Source organism: Scleropages formosus, chromosome 1 (genome assembly GCF_900964775.1).
Source record: "Scleropages formosus chromosome 1, fSclFor1.1, whole genome shotgun sequence".
Lineage (NCBI taxonomy): Eukaryota > Metazoa > Chordata > Actinopteri > Osteoglossiformes > Osteoglossidae > Scleropages > Scleropages formosus.
In genome coordinates, this window is record NC_041806.1 from 3,663,613 (window position 1) to 3,679,698 (window position 16,086).

The window sequence follows — 16,086 nt, forward strand, 5'->3', positions numbered from 1 at the left end:
AACATGGAGCATATTGTCCGTTTAATGTTTACTCAAACAGAAACACTTCTCAGAAGTTAACGCGCCGCCGAGCCAAGAGTGCCTCATTCAAGCTGCTCCCGCAAGCCCAGAAGAACAAAGGAAGCTGGAGCTGGGCTGTGCCGCCTGCCGTGGCCAGTAGGGGGCAGCAGCGCTCGCAGGGCGCTCCCCCGGTGGGTTTGCCGCAAGCTTGCGTGACGCACCTAGAAGTCCGTACGCCCACTCAGGATGCTGGCGGACCCGGAGTACCGGGAAACCTGAGAAGTCCCGCTACCGTTGCTCCCCTCCCTCCGGTACAACACCTCCTACGTCCACTCCTCCACCCCCACTTCATTAGGATGCAGGAGACCCCGGCAGCTGCGGAAATGCGAGGCGTTCACAAAGAGCCCCATTGCGGCTCTCTGCTGCAGCAACGGTGGCGACGCGGTACGGGCCGCATTCTTTTGCGTTCCAGAAGGGAAAACGAAATCTTTCGCACCGCAATACGACATCACGCAACTCGGGTACCCTTAAGCAAGCGGCAATTGACTCATTTACCTGTAGCTGGGTCATTTTTACCAGAGCAATTGCAGGCAAGTATCTTGGAGTTGGGACTCAAACCTGCGCTCTTCAAATGCGAAGGCACCGAGCGCAACGCCACCCGCTGTTACACCCCGGAGAAGAGTGGCACCAGGGTCACTGGTATCTCAGCCCACACTTGGAGCAGAGCAGACATCATCGTTAAGAGTGTTTTACATCAGGGAGCAGCTCTACCACGGTACCTGGCTCGTATCTCGGGTGCCAAACGCTCCCCAATCGGAGGCGGAGCTGCAGTGCTGCTCCAGACACCCGTAGTTACGTGGTCCAGCTGCCAGCTGGACATCCTCACTGCCTCGCCTGGTACTGGGAGCTGCTCTCGGGGCAGGAGGGACCACGACCAAGAGGCCGCGAGGCTCCACCCGAAGTCCACCTCTTTCACCCGCACGTTGCCGTTTCCGCCACCCCCTCCACACGGCTCACCTGCATCTCCTTGTCGCTGTACTTGGAGGGGTTCTTGCTGCCCTGGCTCTTCCGGCGGAGCTTCTTCAGCTCTGCCTGGCACTTCTCCAGGCTCTCTCCTTTGCTCTTGTGCTCCATCTGGTACTTCTTCAGCGCCGCCTGCAGGAAGAGGCGAGCGGTCAGAGCCCCGTTGGGCACGCTCAGGAAGGACGCAGAGTGGCCGCTGGCCGACCGAAACCACGGACACCGCAAGCAGAGGGCCAATGCTCCACAGAGGGCATTTCGTCGACTCGTCACAGATGGCATAAAAGCTCTAGAGATGCTGGTGGTGGTGGTGTGCTGAGGCCCTGCTACTGGACCTTTGAGGAGGAGATGAGTGACACCCAAGCTATGCACGCTGGCTCCTTTAAGAAAACGTAATTGCCATTCATGTCCTAAGTGCTGAAATTATAGACCAAGCTGATGTTATTAGAACGTGTTTTCGAGATCGGACAGACGCGTCCGAGCGGAAGAGCCGCCTGTGACGTCAGCTACAAGCAATTATTTGCTTCAATTCTGGCCGCGACACAACTTCCAAGAAAACGCACACACGTCGAAATCTCAGGATAGGCGCTGGCGTCAAACACGTTTTCGGTCCACGAGTTTCATTTCATTCGCTAAAACGAGTCAATGCTCGCATCGTGAAGGCGGAGGGGCGTTTCACGCGATCTCTTTAAAGTTTGCTTTTGGAGGTCGCTGTGAAGGCCATGTGGGAAATTAGACAGGAGTAGAAGTGGGCATTCGAGCTCCCACAGCAGAAAAACTAGGACTGCCGGCACAGCGCGGCCCTAATCAGACACCGGATGCGGTTAATAGAGAACATCTGCGCACATGCAAGTCCAAAACGGTCCTTTCCCTTTAGAGCATAGACAACCTGTCAGCTCCGATGAAGAGATTTACATAAAACATGGAGCAGAGAGTGATGGGTGGCCAAACTGCACTTCACTGAGAAGGGAAAATGCCTCGCCCTACCCAAACGGCAGAAGTAGAGAGAGAGCGGAGCATGGTGTATCTGCTATGGGACTGGATCTGTGCCACTGAGGATGTAAGGTCTAGTCCCAGTCCCCGGAGGGGGAAAAAATGCACAGGTACCCTTAAGCAATGTACTTAGTGAGAATTAATGCATTAATAAGAATCTAATTTAGGGTCTCCTAGGATTAGGTCTGGGTGGTTGAAACCCTGTGCACATTTTTTTTTTTTTTTTTTAAAAAAAAAAAAAAAAGTGAAAGAGGACTGAGCGATACAATTGACTTTTCATACAAATCAGCCTCAAAAGAACAAAATACTTTAATGAAAGAAGTACAGCTGCCAGCAGCATTCCCGGGGCCCAGGAGCACGCTGGTTGAGTTTATTGCTTTCTGGTGCTCATATCCATTCGTGTAAATACCCGTTTCTTTCAGCTCTGCTACAGCTTACATGGTGATATGGGCAACAGTCGAAGAAAATGTTACGTATCACTGGATCCCAGGTGGCTGCGATATTGTTTTACCCACCATTACGATTTTAATAAGATTGGTAGAGATGTATGCAAAAGTGCAGCCCGTGCCCGAGGAGGAAAGTTACAGTTTTGATTTTCAATGTATTTTCACGCAGGTGAATAGATCACATGATCTTTCAAAGATCTGGCCACTGGTGGACCTTGATTCAACCACTTTATTTCGCGATCTTGCCAATTCGAAGCCTAGTGCATGACTAACGGCTTCCCGACAAGCATCTCTCGGTGCGTACTCCCACGCTGTCACAGTGCACACTTGCTCAGTTGATATTACTTGAAGCAATATCAGATGAGATTAATGTGATATTTGTATTTTTTCCTCCCCATGCAGTACACTTGTTCAAAGGAATTCGGAATGTCAAAAAACTGTAAGACATCTTTTTTTTTTTTTTTTTTAAACTTCGTAAATAAGGTAAGATGTTAAGAACCACCGTGTGGCTTTTTAAAGACTGTTTTGCTCTTTTAAGCATCAGGTTTTTCAGAAATGTCCTTGTAAGTGCACAGATGGCATTGGATCTACAAACAGACCACTAGAAGTTCAGACTTGGTAAAGAAGCACTAATTTTCTACTCCCAATAAAGGAAATGCTAACGCTTCAGCAAATACCTCGCTGTTTTAAGGTATCAAATACATATGAACGCATAACAAGGTCCTCTACACAACAGCATCTGCTATGGAAAAAGACATCACCCAAGCATCCAGAGTTGAAGGATAATATGAGTATGTGGGAGTTAATGAATGCTAAATGCTGTAACTTGCTAAATGTCAAGAAACACATTAGGAACGTTCATGGACTCCTAACAGATATTGTATCTTTTGACCTTTATACTTTTAAAAACCTAAAAGTTCAGACAGGAAATTGCTGCAGTACCACAAATTGTGGTCTGATGAATTTGCGTCAGGGTTGCCATTATTTCGGTGGACCTCTAAAGACAAAGACGGCAAGACAGAGAGGTGTACGTAGGTGCAGGATGAAGATGGGAGGCTGTAGGATGGTCAGACATCCCTTGGTGACTGCAGAAGATAAGGCCTGGTACTCACATTGAGGTAACGGGCATCCAGCTCCACCTTCTTCTCAAGTTCTGTCAGCAACTCGTTGTGGAATGATTTCAGCTGGAAAACAGCAAGCCACAGAAAAGGTTAACACACAAACACGCCCACTGTAGTCGACCGTATCGTCAGTGTTTCTCTCCCAATCCCGTCTGTTTCCATTTCACTGGATTTACCATGTTTAGCAGGAGACCAAGGTCTGGCTGGCAGCCATGGTCAACGTTGGCAAGCGGCACTGAAACAAAACTGTCAGCCAAGTAGGGCGGGATTTCTACTTCTGCAGAACCATTGCAATCACATGTGTGAAGATAATTTATAACATTTTTGTTTTGAGTGCATGTGGACATGCGAACTGGTGAATGTCAGACTGTACAGTCAGGCGGGAGTGCAGCGTATACATTGTAATGGTGCTCTGGCGAACCCAAATGGCATAGTGCAATACTGAGACTGTCCTTGTAAGGCATGGCTGCAGCTCAGTGTACAGTTGGCTTTACATGACTGACAGCACATCTGAAATGCTCCAACTTAGACTCTTCTTTATATTCCACTGACTTGGCATGAATATCTGCAATGAAAGATTTTTTTCTACATTTATTCAGTAGAGAACAGAAATATGGAGTGAACAGATCTTTAGGCTCCAAGTTCTATTTTTTGATGCTTTATACAGCACACTCCACCTGCCTTCCTCTTCACCTGAGTATGAGGAAATACATTCAGAACTGTGATTAGTTGGACAGGATCAGATTTAACTGTAGTTCCATCACAGCCTCAACTGGCATGCTAGAACAGATGGTGCCAAAACTCTTGCATTGGAAACATTTTCAAACTCCAGAACACACTATACACCAACGTATATCCGCATAAAAGAGAATAGGCACTGATCTTTTTTACCACTTGTCTGAACTCAACAGCGAATCGCATCAGCGCTCTCCAGCAGGTGATTGCTTACTATGGTAAGCAATGAACATAGTTCTTAAAAACTGGTTTCAGCAAACAGACTGGACACCTAGCATATTCAAGATTGAAGCTCCACTTCAAAACACATGCACACAATCACCATCAGCACAGTCCATATTGTACAAACCTAAAACAGTAAGTCACTTGCGCAAAGGGGTTAGCTAGATTAATAACAACGGTGAATCAAATAGAGTGGCAATAATGAACCTTGAGATTCTTGCTGGGTCACCTAGAAGTGTATTCAGGCGGGCCTTTATCATGCATATATGTAAGCCTCCAGTCCAGATCAAAAAACAAGTAAGAGCGTTGGGAGTTGGGTTGAAGAAAATACCTCAGAGTGACTGTGAATTGACTAGACACCAGTTGTAAGAACAGTAACGATCAAGAGGAAGGGTCTCCGGTCACCGCCTGACCCATGCGCAAGGAAACCAGAATGTGCTCAACTCCAATTAGACGAGAGATCCATGGTGAGAACTCTTAAGAATGCGAGAACAAGAGTGTCTGATTGGGGCTGACATTTAAGGATCGGTCTTGAGGAAAACCAGCTTGGGGGGGGGGGGCGCCGGTAAGATGGCCATACATACCATGTCTTCCAGCTGCATCTGGATCTGCCTGTGAATCTCAGCCATCTGAAAGAGCACATCCCCTGCGAAGAGAGCAGACCGTGGCGATGATGAATAGAGAAAGGGGACGGGGAGAGACAAAGAAGGCATCACAACCACCTCCCAGCCCCACACCCCCACCCTCTGTGCTGAATCACCAACGTGCAGGACAACCATGCAGCCAGGTAAACACACAGGACAGGCGTCTAAGCGAGGAGGAGAAGAACAGGGCAGACAGGATGGGACACCAGTCAAGTCAGAGGGAAGGAACAGACAACATCAAAAGAAGAACTCAAAATAATGAGTACAACATCATAAAAGGATATGGAAAAAATAACCAAATTTAATACAGCAAAATCACTGACTAGTTGATTGGAAAGAAAGAAGCAGTGTATCAAGTGCTTTAAAAATAATTATCATTCAAGCTTGCATTATAACTGCAGATTTATTATTTCTTTTAAATAGAAACAAAAATGCTTTGAAATTTAATGAATTATTTGTGTTCATTATCATGAGAGTAACTGAGCACAGCGAAAAGAAGTCCACTGAAGAGAAACCAGAAGAAAGCAAAATGAAATAAAAGGGGTGAGTCATGCAGCCGGGAATGCGCACGTAGCTTCAGAATACCTACATGCTGCCTCTTCTGATAATGCAATGCATTGAGAAAAAAGAAAAAAAAAAGGAAAAACAGAAACAAAAAGGAACAGAAAAATCTAGATTGAGCAAAGGACGCAAGAAGAAGGACCTGAGGAGACAGTGAAAGAAGTACCCAAGAGAAATGGGACACAAGGGGAGGCTGCCTCCACGAGGTCGAACCTCTTCATCGAGGACCCGGGATGAGGGGGGTACCGGGAACGGCCGGGTCAGGCTGCCAAACCGCAATCGGCGCGGTTCGTCACAACTTTAGTGCCGACATTTGACATTTAAAATGGCACGACAAACCCGTCCCGCTCTGTTCTCGAAGCGGCTAAATTAGGTTTTGCAACAGAGATCACGGGACTGTAAGGAACAGCGAATATCGTTTTTTCGGCATCGATACTTTATAAGACCCTTTGCCTGACAGCGGAAGGGAATTATGCAAGATCAAAACCTGAACATGTGGAAAAGCCCAGAGCGAGGGATGCTTGCTGGACTCCTGGGGGTCAAGGAGAAAACAAAGAAGTGAAACTATCTAAAAGCCTACATCAGGGTGTCGCGAGGAGAGGACTGCCGTACAGAATTTCAGCAATCGAAATGAAACCATAGGGAATGTTGCAGCAGCATGCCACATTACAGTGCCCGTAGGCTTGTTGGCACCAAAATAAAAATTTGAAAAAAATAAAGCAAAACCGAAGGGCCAGAAGTTTAGGTTACAAACGACAGGATGAGATCAACGCTTTGAGGACACAGGTGATTTGGAGGATTTTGAGAGCGGGTGGGGGACGGCGAGACGAGGGAATGGCCCGATCCCGGGTCCTGACTAACGAGGTTCGGCCGGACTCGCGTTTCATCAGAACAGCATGTAATGCAAACTGTTACACACAGATGGTGGCTCGTCTGGGTAGAGAACATCATTAGCTGCGCACACTTTAGACTTTAACCACATCACATCCTCCGCGGATGGTACAGTCCCCCCCCCCACTCTTAACGATCCTTCCAACACCAGTGAGTGTGCAGGTGACAGTGAATCCAGCCTGGAAAGGCATGATGCACCCTTGAAGAGTGCTGCATGGTTGCTCCAAAGAAGCATTTCAAACACTTTGGTGCTTTTCTGACTTCCACTGAAGTGACGGAGAGGGCCCAGAACACTCCCGACTGCCCTTTCACTGGTGTTGGTCCAACATTGGTCCAAACACTCCCTCCCAGATCCCAGAACAACATATAAACACACCCCCAGCGACACCCACATGTCCAGACCTTGTCTCTTACCCCTCACTGCCACCCATTAAATTCCAAAGTGGCTTTTTTTTTTTTTTTTAAAAATGGCAGCTAAGGTCCAGTTAAGGTCTACCGATCATCCAAGAGCCCCACTAAATGTGCAATCAATTATATCAGACAGTTGAAAGCAGGGCACACAAATAACCATAGCCTCAGTACTTTATTGGCCCCTAACAAGTACCCCTGCTTTCTGAGGTCCAGGACGCACAGGTTGGTTGCAGGTAAAGTATGGGTTTGGGATGTTAGCTTCATGAAGGTACAGGTGGCTTTTATTTTTCTTGATACCACGTCGCTGTTTTACCAGGTTGCGGGAGCTACGATGGTCGGATAATCTTCAGAGTCTAGATGCCACGTGCCAAAATCAACAGAGACGGGATTCGAGGAAAGGGGGAAATGAATATTCATTTTCTTTATATGCTGAAGAGTGAAGTAATAACCCCGCAGGCACCGATGACATGCATGGTGTGTGCGCACAGTGTGTGTGTGTATATCGTGTTGTAGGAGGGTATCCCCAAGACATGACCTTGTCACACCCTCATCTTTAGAGTGCCATTTTTCTTTCATTTTTGCCAATTATGCTAATACGGAGGTCCAGCACCCCATCTCGTATTGAAATCTGAAATCCACTCGCCCTCCTAGCAGGCCACCTAAGCCGCTTACCCATAACCGGCGCGGATCATCGCATCTGAGGACTTAGGGGTCCGGGCATATTGTTGCCTGACCGCAATGCGTGGATCGGGTAAAGAACAAGATTAGCAGACACCCTCCGCAGGATCCTGTACCGTGAGAGATTCTCCCAGAACGTGTCCAACATGAAAAAGGAGATGGCCGATTAAATGGATTTAGGCAGAAAGCCCATTGTCTCCCAGGGACTTTGTCGTAGGATGTTTATGGTAATCTTCTCTATTCCCCGAGTTTCCTAGGGGGCAAAGTTCTCTGTGAAACGATACTCACGGAGGGTTTTTCCAAAGAGTTTAGGACGTACAAAGTAGTTCTTTATTTACCGTGAGTTATCCCATGGAATCAGGTACTTTCTTGAGGTTGTTTCAAACTCATTCTGGGGCGGGGGGGAGCTAACCCTATTTTGGATTGGTGGGTCAGAAGCCTACCAGATGTTCAGGCTTCCAAAACACATGCTCATCTGAGCAAGGTCTGTAGAGATGACTTCAGCAACTCAAGTGCATAAATGGTCAAGTGTGTTTGTGTGCACACATTCCTCAGGCGCTGGGTATTTCCAAAGCAGTTCAGCTATGATGAAAATCTGAAACCCTGGAGTTATGCAAAGAATCGGCCTGGGGGGTGGTTTCTCTTGGCTGAGGTTCACCGAAAACATCTGCCCTCTTTCACCTATCCAAGGTGATCTTACAAGACAGAACCTATAAGACCAGTGCTCTGATGAGAAAACCCGTGAGAAAGGTGTGTGTTCAGCATCTCCAACCACTGGAATGCCTTGGACTCTTCTAGGGAACCAAGTCCCTCAGTGACCGAGAGTAAGTCCAGCTGAGAGGATGACCAACAGGTGGCGTGATCCACCGAAGAAGACCTGACGAAGCAACCCCGACGAGGCAACCCCAACAAAGCCAGTTGCTTGTTTTGAAGTTGAGAAACAGGACAAACCAGTTTGTGGAAGGAAGAAGAGTAATGCACTCAGAGTGCAAACCAGCGTCTCCACAAGGACCTGCAGAAACAAACTGGTGATTGGACTGGACGGAACAGGCCGGAGGTCAAGGAGATGGGGTTTAAGAAGGACTAAGTCAAAAGCAGGAGAAAATGTTGATTTTCTGTTCGCACCAGCTCCCACCTCTTAACACAACATTGAAAGATCTTCAGCCTTGGGATGATGGGGGAGCAGCACCAGCCCCATCAGACTGAGGGAACAGGTGCGTTCTGAATAAGCAGTTCTCTTCCATCTACCTTTCCATCCAAAGTGTTCCGAGATTGCCACGCCACTCTGGAGTTTCCGCGTTTCCCTGTCAGTGTCAACAGCTCCGCAGTACCCAACACACACTTCTATTATCGGTTCAAGATAGACAGGGATTAAGAGGAGAAAGAACTTGCGAAATGCCAGTTTCTCCCAGGGGGCACAGAAGATACATACTGAAGTCTCCATGCTCCTGGAGATTCTCGAGAGACGAACGTAGAGTGCTTCGACAGAGCCGAGGAGATCACGTCACTTTTACTGAGCCTCGTAACGGTTAAGGGTTGGGATTTAGACTGGCTCGAGTTGATACTTAATCAGATGTTTGGGGGAAAAATAAGCAGTGCTCGGTCTAACAATAGTCCTGCATAGTCAGCAGATATAGGAAACCTAGAAGAACAATTTGAGACTGGTATCAGTCTCCGTTACTCGCCCTTGTGTCCACGTTGTTCACTCGGCGTGAGCTTCGAAGCGGATGCGTCCCACAAGAGAAGGCGAGGCTTGCGCTCTCATCTCTCCTCGCCGGTGACAACATAGAATAGACGTGAGCCGCTAATGAGCTGTGGCTCTCGCCGTCAGTGGCCTCCTGAGCAGCACCCAGTCTTCGTGAAAGCTTCCTGGTGGTTGTTGCGAGCTTTGCTGCGCTGCCAGTGACTGGGAGCAGACAACACGAACTTTTCCTCGGGGAGGGGGGTGCGCCGTCATGCAATCCAAGCGAGAATGAGGGAACGGAGAAGATGAAGGAGCTCCGAAATCCCAGGAGGAACAGAGAGAGAAACTTGTCTTGGCACAAGATCCCATGTGCAAAAAGCAGCAGTCGTTACAGACTGAGGACACAAAACACAGTGGGATGGATGGATGGACGGACGGACACACACACACACACACCCTTGTACATAGGTATCCTAGCGATGGGAGTAAGGGATGCCAACACTGCGGACTCAATTGCACTGCTCCTGTCCATCAGAGACCACATGGAAATCGTACCTCCAACACCACTGTTCTTGACCGGGAGCAATGCTAAGTTACACGGCAAGTCACACTCTGACCCCTAGTGTTACGCTGAGCCCTGATTCAGAGCAATGCTTCAGTAAGTCACCACCCCTAAGGACGACATGGAACAGGAATGAAGACTGAAAAAAAGGGACTGTCAGACCCACAGGACCAGGGGCCAGCGGCATTGTGAAGGTGGCTGCAGTTGCCATGGAGATGGTGGTGGGGGGGGAAAGCAGGGAAACGGTTGCCTCCCGGCTGAGGATTTTCCTTTGCCTCCTCTTGAGTTAGAACGGAAAGCGTTCGGTGTGTTTACTGGAGCCTGCCAGAGTGAAGGCGTCTACACGGTACCAGAGCAACGGGGTAGTGGAGGGGGGGGGGGACGGGTTAGAGCCACCTTTAAACTGTGGGGCAGCTGGTAGTGTACTGCTTACGAGTGCTGCTTCTGGACCCAAATGTCGCAGGTTTGAATCCCACCTTCAGCTGCAGTACCCTTGAGCAAGGTACTTACCCTAAGTTGCTCCAGTAAAAAAAAAATTACCCAGCTGAATAAATGGGTAAATAACTGTAGGCAGATTAACGTTGTAAGTCGCTTTGGAGAAAAGCATCAGATAAATGAATAAATGTAAACTCAAAGAGTCCAGGTTTGAATCCCACCTCCTGTGTTGAACCCTTGACCAAAGTACTTAGCCTGAACTGCTCCTGTAAAAATAGCCCTGCTCTTTGACTGCGTGAAGGAGTGTAATCGGCAGCGTGAGCCGCTTTGGAGAAAAGCAACATTTAGATGAATAAATGACCATGCAGTCAGGAAGACGTTCGTGGAAAGGAAACTGGCAAAAAAAAAAAAAAAAAGACACGAAGAGAGGTGGAAGGGTTAGATCCCGAAAGGCGAGCACACAGAGGCCCAGTCGGAACCAGACAATTTCGCATAGTGGTGACGGCTCATGGTCGGCTGTAGACCCCCCCCCCCATCGGGGGACCGGAAGGAGTGGGGTCGCCTCCCTCGTGTAGGTGAGCTAATAAGAGCTTTTCCGCTCTTGAAATGGGGGGGCGGGTGCAGGGGTTTCGAAAGCAGACCTGACCCCCGCCCACCCCGTGGATCATCACCCTGACGTCCGGTAGATTCCCACATTTAGGGCCTAATCCACCAGCGAGAACATCCTGTTTCTCGACAAAGGATGATGCACCAGCAGCGATTATCTTCACATTTTCCACACTCTGGAGAAAGAGAGCATCACCGCGAGAAGGGAACTGCACCCGACACGCGTTTTCTGCCTCTGCTTCGTCTTATTCTGGACAGAAAACGACAGAGGCGGGAGCGTTTTCGAGGTGCGGCTGTGGGAAATCGGGTCCGGGGGGGGGGGTGACGGTGCCGCATAAGAGCGGAAAGGTCAAGAAGCCGCAGATGTTGGCGCGATCTGTACTTTTACGCCGTACGCGAGGCGCACACTGCGTCGTGGAGTCCGAGGCTCCGCCGGCTCCGACACCGTCGTACGGCGGCGCTTGAAATTCATCATCTAAAGGCTAATCGTTTCCCAGACCCTTCATTTTGCCATTTAACTTCCTTTTAAAGTGTTTTAATGAGGGGCTGCCGCTCGCAAACGTGTCGCCCTCGGGGAGGGAGGCGAAGACATGCTGCGCCAAACACAAAGAGGGAGCGACTCATTACAAGATTAATTTAAAAGTTCATTTATCAGAATTTTGTGCCCCCCCCCAACCCAAACGGAATCCCCAGAGGGGTTTTCTGTGACCTTGAGGTGATGCTACAATATGCAGGGGAAGTCAGCGGTCCCAGGAGTGATGCAGCAGATCACGGTTCGGTGCTGTGACCTGGTCAGTTGTTCACCAAGAGGATGCGCGCGCACACACACACACACACACACACACACACACACACACACACACACACACACACACACACACACACACACACACACACAGGAGGTGGAAGGGGCGAGCACCAATAAACAAGAAGCTCTGGACGACAAAGTTAGACAACAAGGAGACACGAGACAACGTGAATACCCTCATTTTGCCTTTCTTACATTATGTTCGTTTAGCTGATGCTCCCGCCCCCCCGCCCCCCCAAGCAGCATACCGTGACTTGTCCATTTAGACAGCGGGGTAATTTTTACTGTGTGCTGACTAAAGAGAAGATGTGCTTCATCAGTTAAGGGTTTGGGTGCTCAGAACCCCCTGGTACAAGTGACCGCCGAAGATGGGAGCGCACACACAAGCCCACCGCACCGGTTGCATTTCTGGCGATGTGACGGATGCGTTTCGGCTGCACGCCTTCATCAGCGAAGACTTACAAGAATTATAACCGTGTCCATTACCTTCATCAGTTCAGGGTAGGTCCCTTCACCAAGGAGGTGCGACTCAAACCCGCAACCTCCGAGTCCAGGGGCCAGCGGCTTTAACCATCGCGCCACCCGCTGCCCTTTCTTCCCACGGCACTTTCGCGATGGGACAAAATCATCAGCTGAAGGGTGAACCGACAAGAACCGCTTCTCATGCCAAGCTTTTCACGCTCTTCTGTGCCGATTTACTGAGAAATATCGCTCAAAATTATCCGAGCTCCTTCTGCATGTACTGCAGCCCCTGTAGTTTATTCGCTGCTTTACTGAGACTCTTACACCCTGCGCCGGTCCTGCACGTTAAGGTGTCCGTTCAAGCGCGAAAGAGTGATCGCACAGATGTAGCGGCGGGGATGGGCCTTTCGCGGGATTTTGCGCCGAGGAAAAAGGCAAACGGAAACGTGACATCAGCTGGTGGGTTATTTTCGTTTCCGTTGCATCAGATGAGTTTCTATCCGAAGCACGTTCGAATTGATCACGGGCCGAAGGGAGCCCCGTGCTGGCGGCGCGCATGAAATATCGAGAGCGCCTCTCCGGACCCACCCACCCACGCACGCACGAACGCATGCACACGCCAACCCGCTCACACGGCCTCCTTCCGCCTGCCTCCATTCAGCCCCTCGTCGCCCTGCGCCACAGACTGGGAAGCAAACGCGTTGAACACGGAACGCCGTTGGACGCGAACCCACTATCGACAGCGAAGGAGCTATTTTCGGCAGCGATACGTATCCCGTTCCGGCCCCCCCACCTCAGGCGGCCCACTCGACGGAATCCCCTCTGTAAAGGCAGCGTTTGATCTATTTCGACGTCGGCCCAACGCAGTCCCACGACTGCCTGGAGTCATACATCGGCACGGGGGCGACCCGAGCGACGGGGGGGCGCGCGCATCTCAGGGCTGCGTGGCAGCATGCAAATCTCTCCCTATTTTAGGCTCGTGCAAATGTATTTTTACACCGGTAATTACTTCCAAGAGACCGATTAAAAGTTACCGAAACTGGAGGAATAAAGGGATCCGGGGGAACCGACTTCACAACGTAAACTCGAGCCTAACGCGAAGGCCCCCCCGAGGGATCAGCTCAGAACTCACGGCACGATCTGGGTCAACGCGAGTGAGCGTGCGTGCGCTCATGTGTCTGCGCCCGTTTCTCCACATACGTGTGGGTGTGCGTTCATGCGCTCGAGCTCTTAAACCAACCCGAAGAGCGACTTTGCTGCAGTAAGAATTCCCTTTTATTTATGCAATCACGACGCTCACGCTGACCTAGATACAGCGCTGCGCGGAAGCGGCCGAGAGCGGAGCGCCGCATTCCGGCGTGCGTTTCGGCGTTAGCGAGTTGATGAGAGAGCGAGCCGCAAACGATGCGGTGCCCGTGTGTTAGACGTGGCCTTCGGCACGTGGGCGGAATCCCCTGCGCCAGCCGCTCGTCCCTGCGGCTTCCTTGCCGAGAGGGAAAGCGGCAAATGCAAATGGCTTGGAGACGGTTAAGGCTCCGCAACCGTCTGCAGCTTCCTCCAACTCCTGCGATAATCCGACACCTGCAAGGCGGAAGAAGGGCCAGCGCCGCTCAATAACGTATACCGTTGTTCTTTGCCATCCAGCAGCCATCCATTATTTCACGGGGTCTCCTCCGGGAGGTACTCCAGGAGCTCTGGATCCCCCCAAATTACCCTTTTGCCATAATGAAGATGTTCATGGCTAAGGCGACTCACATCAGCTTAAACATCTCCTGGAGGATGAGGTATTTAGAGAAGGTCACCTCTACAACGGGAGGTCACACCATACCGTCTCCCAGATGACCAAGTCAAACCTCGCTGACCGCGACCGAGGGGACGGCTGCGTCTCACCGCGTGGGACGTCCTTCTGCAGAAGTTTAAGAGATTAGAGAAGCCAAGCCCCAAATGACACGTCGTGGGGCTGCCGGCACCTCTCGAGGGTCCGGTCAATCCGGATGCTTAGCGAAGCGGGGCACGGAACGCAGAGGTCTCGGCCGCCGCGTCCCTCTAAGTTTTACCGCAAACTGGGACACGGAGCCTCAACTATGTTGACTCCCAGGAGCCCATGTGGAGGAAAAGAGAATTAGGGCCAAACAAACAAACAAATTAAGAACAGAGTCAAAAACTTCTTTTGTTCTTGCAGACTTAATTATCCATCATGAAAGAATAAAGATGGATTATCGCCAAATGGGCCGAGTGCCCTTGTTTATTTCATATCGGGAACAATTACACGGGGGGGGGGGGGTTGCTCTAAATTCTTGCTGTGTGAAAGGTGGAGTTACTCTCACCTCACTGAATTATTCATACCTCAAGAAGTAGTTACATGAGCAGAAGGAACAGGAATGATTCATAAACAGCTGAGCACACACATTAAATGTTACATAAGAAATAAGGGCAAGCATCTGCGATCTGTTAAATTTGCTCCGTCACCCATGCGTTTGCGGTCTCGGCGCGTCTCTTCGGGAACGCGTGCGCAAATCCGTCGCGTGCGCGCGTCCGGAAGTCTGACAAGCGAGAGGATGTGATGTTCAGTCACGGACGGACCTCCGTTCGAAGGATGTTGAGGAAGGAACATTTTCACGCCAAGTCGCTCGGCAACCCGACCCTCAGACAGGGCCACGTAACCCTGCCGAGTTGTAAACTGTTCTCACCCCGTGTAACGATGACTTCCCGTTTGCATCGTGACTTTGCGTAGGGGATTTTTAAAGTGAAAATTTTGCGAACTACACTTTATTATATTGACAAGGCAACTGTTGCACTGTGTATGTGGGCCAATGTCACTGCATGGCGCGGGTCCCAAAAGGATTTACATCTTTGTGTTTTCTCCCCCCCCCTCACCATGGCTGCTGTGCAAGTTCAGCCTTGGAAGGTGCCAGAATACTGGTAAGGAAACAGGTGACAACGTAAACAGAGCCGTCCGTAATGGAACCGGGAAACCGAACACACCCACTGTAATGACACACACAGACAGACGGAATGAAACGCCCAACAGTTCACAGCATGAAATGCTTTCACCCCCATTTCATAAATATTCTCAAGAAAACAGGAGAGACAGAACAGACAGAGGGAAAAAAAAGAACAACAACAAAGACAAAAGTTCCTCAGTGGTTCTTATTTGGTTGGAACGGGAAGTCCACAGCACGGGTAGGTGGACATCAAGGGGAGTTCGGAACCCCCTGCTGCTGTCATATCGGAGAGGTTTAGAGCTGTGGACCCAGCAAAGGTAAGAGGAATGGGGGGATTGGGGCATGGCAGGGGCTCGGGATACTTGGACACAAGTATATTTTGCACTTACAATGAAACAAGTGCAACAAGCAAAGGCTGTCAACCATTTTTTTTTTAATACAAATACAGTACCTTGGAAAATGTCAAAAAATTAATATGAAATGAATAAATGCATATGCATGTGCTCTCCCTCTCTCTCTCTCTCTCTCTCTCTCTCTCTCTCTCACACACACACACACACACACACACACACACACACACACACACACACACACACGAAAGATTGAGAGGGGACCCCAAAGAGACATGCTACCCAGGCTCACAGATTAGAGTGTTCGCCCCATGCTTTCATTACTACAAAGCGGAAAATGCCAGAAGCAGAGCACAGACTTCCGTATAAGACAGGAGCGCAACAAGGCCTGTAACCAATTTCCACCGGCGAAATCTGAATTCCACTGCATTGAATCAAACAGCTATTTAAGACGATGACTCAGAGACGAGAAACCCTGGAACACGGGGGGGGGGGGGGGGATTCCATGCATG

The 16,086-nt window shown here is 49.8% G+C and overlaps 1 protein-coding gene across 7 annotated transcripts in view; it reads right to left on the reverse strand.

The window, feature by feature from the left end:
• Positions 1 to 16,086, reverse strand: part of baiap2b (BAR/IMD domain containing adaptor protein 2b) — a 54,672-nt gene that overhangs the window by 18,286 nt on the left and 20,300 nt on the right. For 5 of the 7 annotated variants that reach the window (XM_029257226.1, XM_029257219.1, XM_029257211.1 and 2 more), the window contains exons 4-7: positions 5,771 to 5,782; positions 5,122 to 5,183; positions 3,572 to 3,643; positions 1,018 to 1,155 (exon numbers count right to left, since the gene is read on the reverse strand). In XM_029257226.1, coding sequence (XP_029113059.1) covers positions 1,018 to 1,155; positions 3,572 to 3,643; positions 5,122 to 5,183; positions 5,771 to 5,782 — 284 coding nt within the window. The remainder of the gene's footprint in view (positions 1 to 1,017; positions 1,156 to 3,571; positions 3,644 to 5,121; positions 5,184 to 5,770; positions 5,783 to 16,086) is intronic. The other 2 variants (XM_029257230.1, XM_029257222.1) reach the window with 1 other exon arrangement.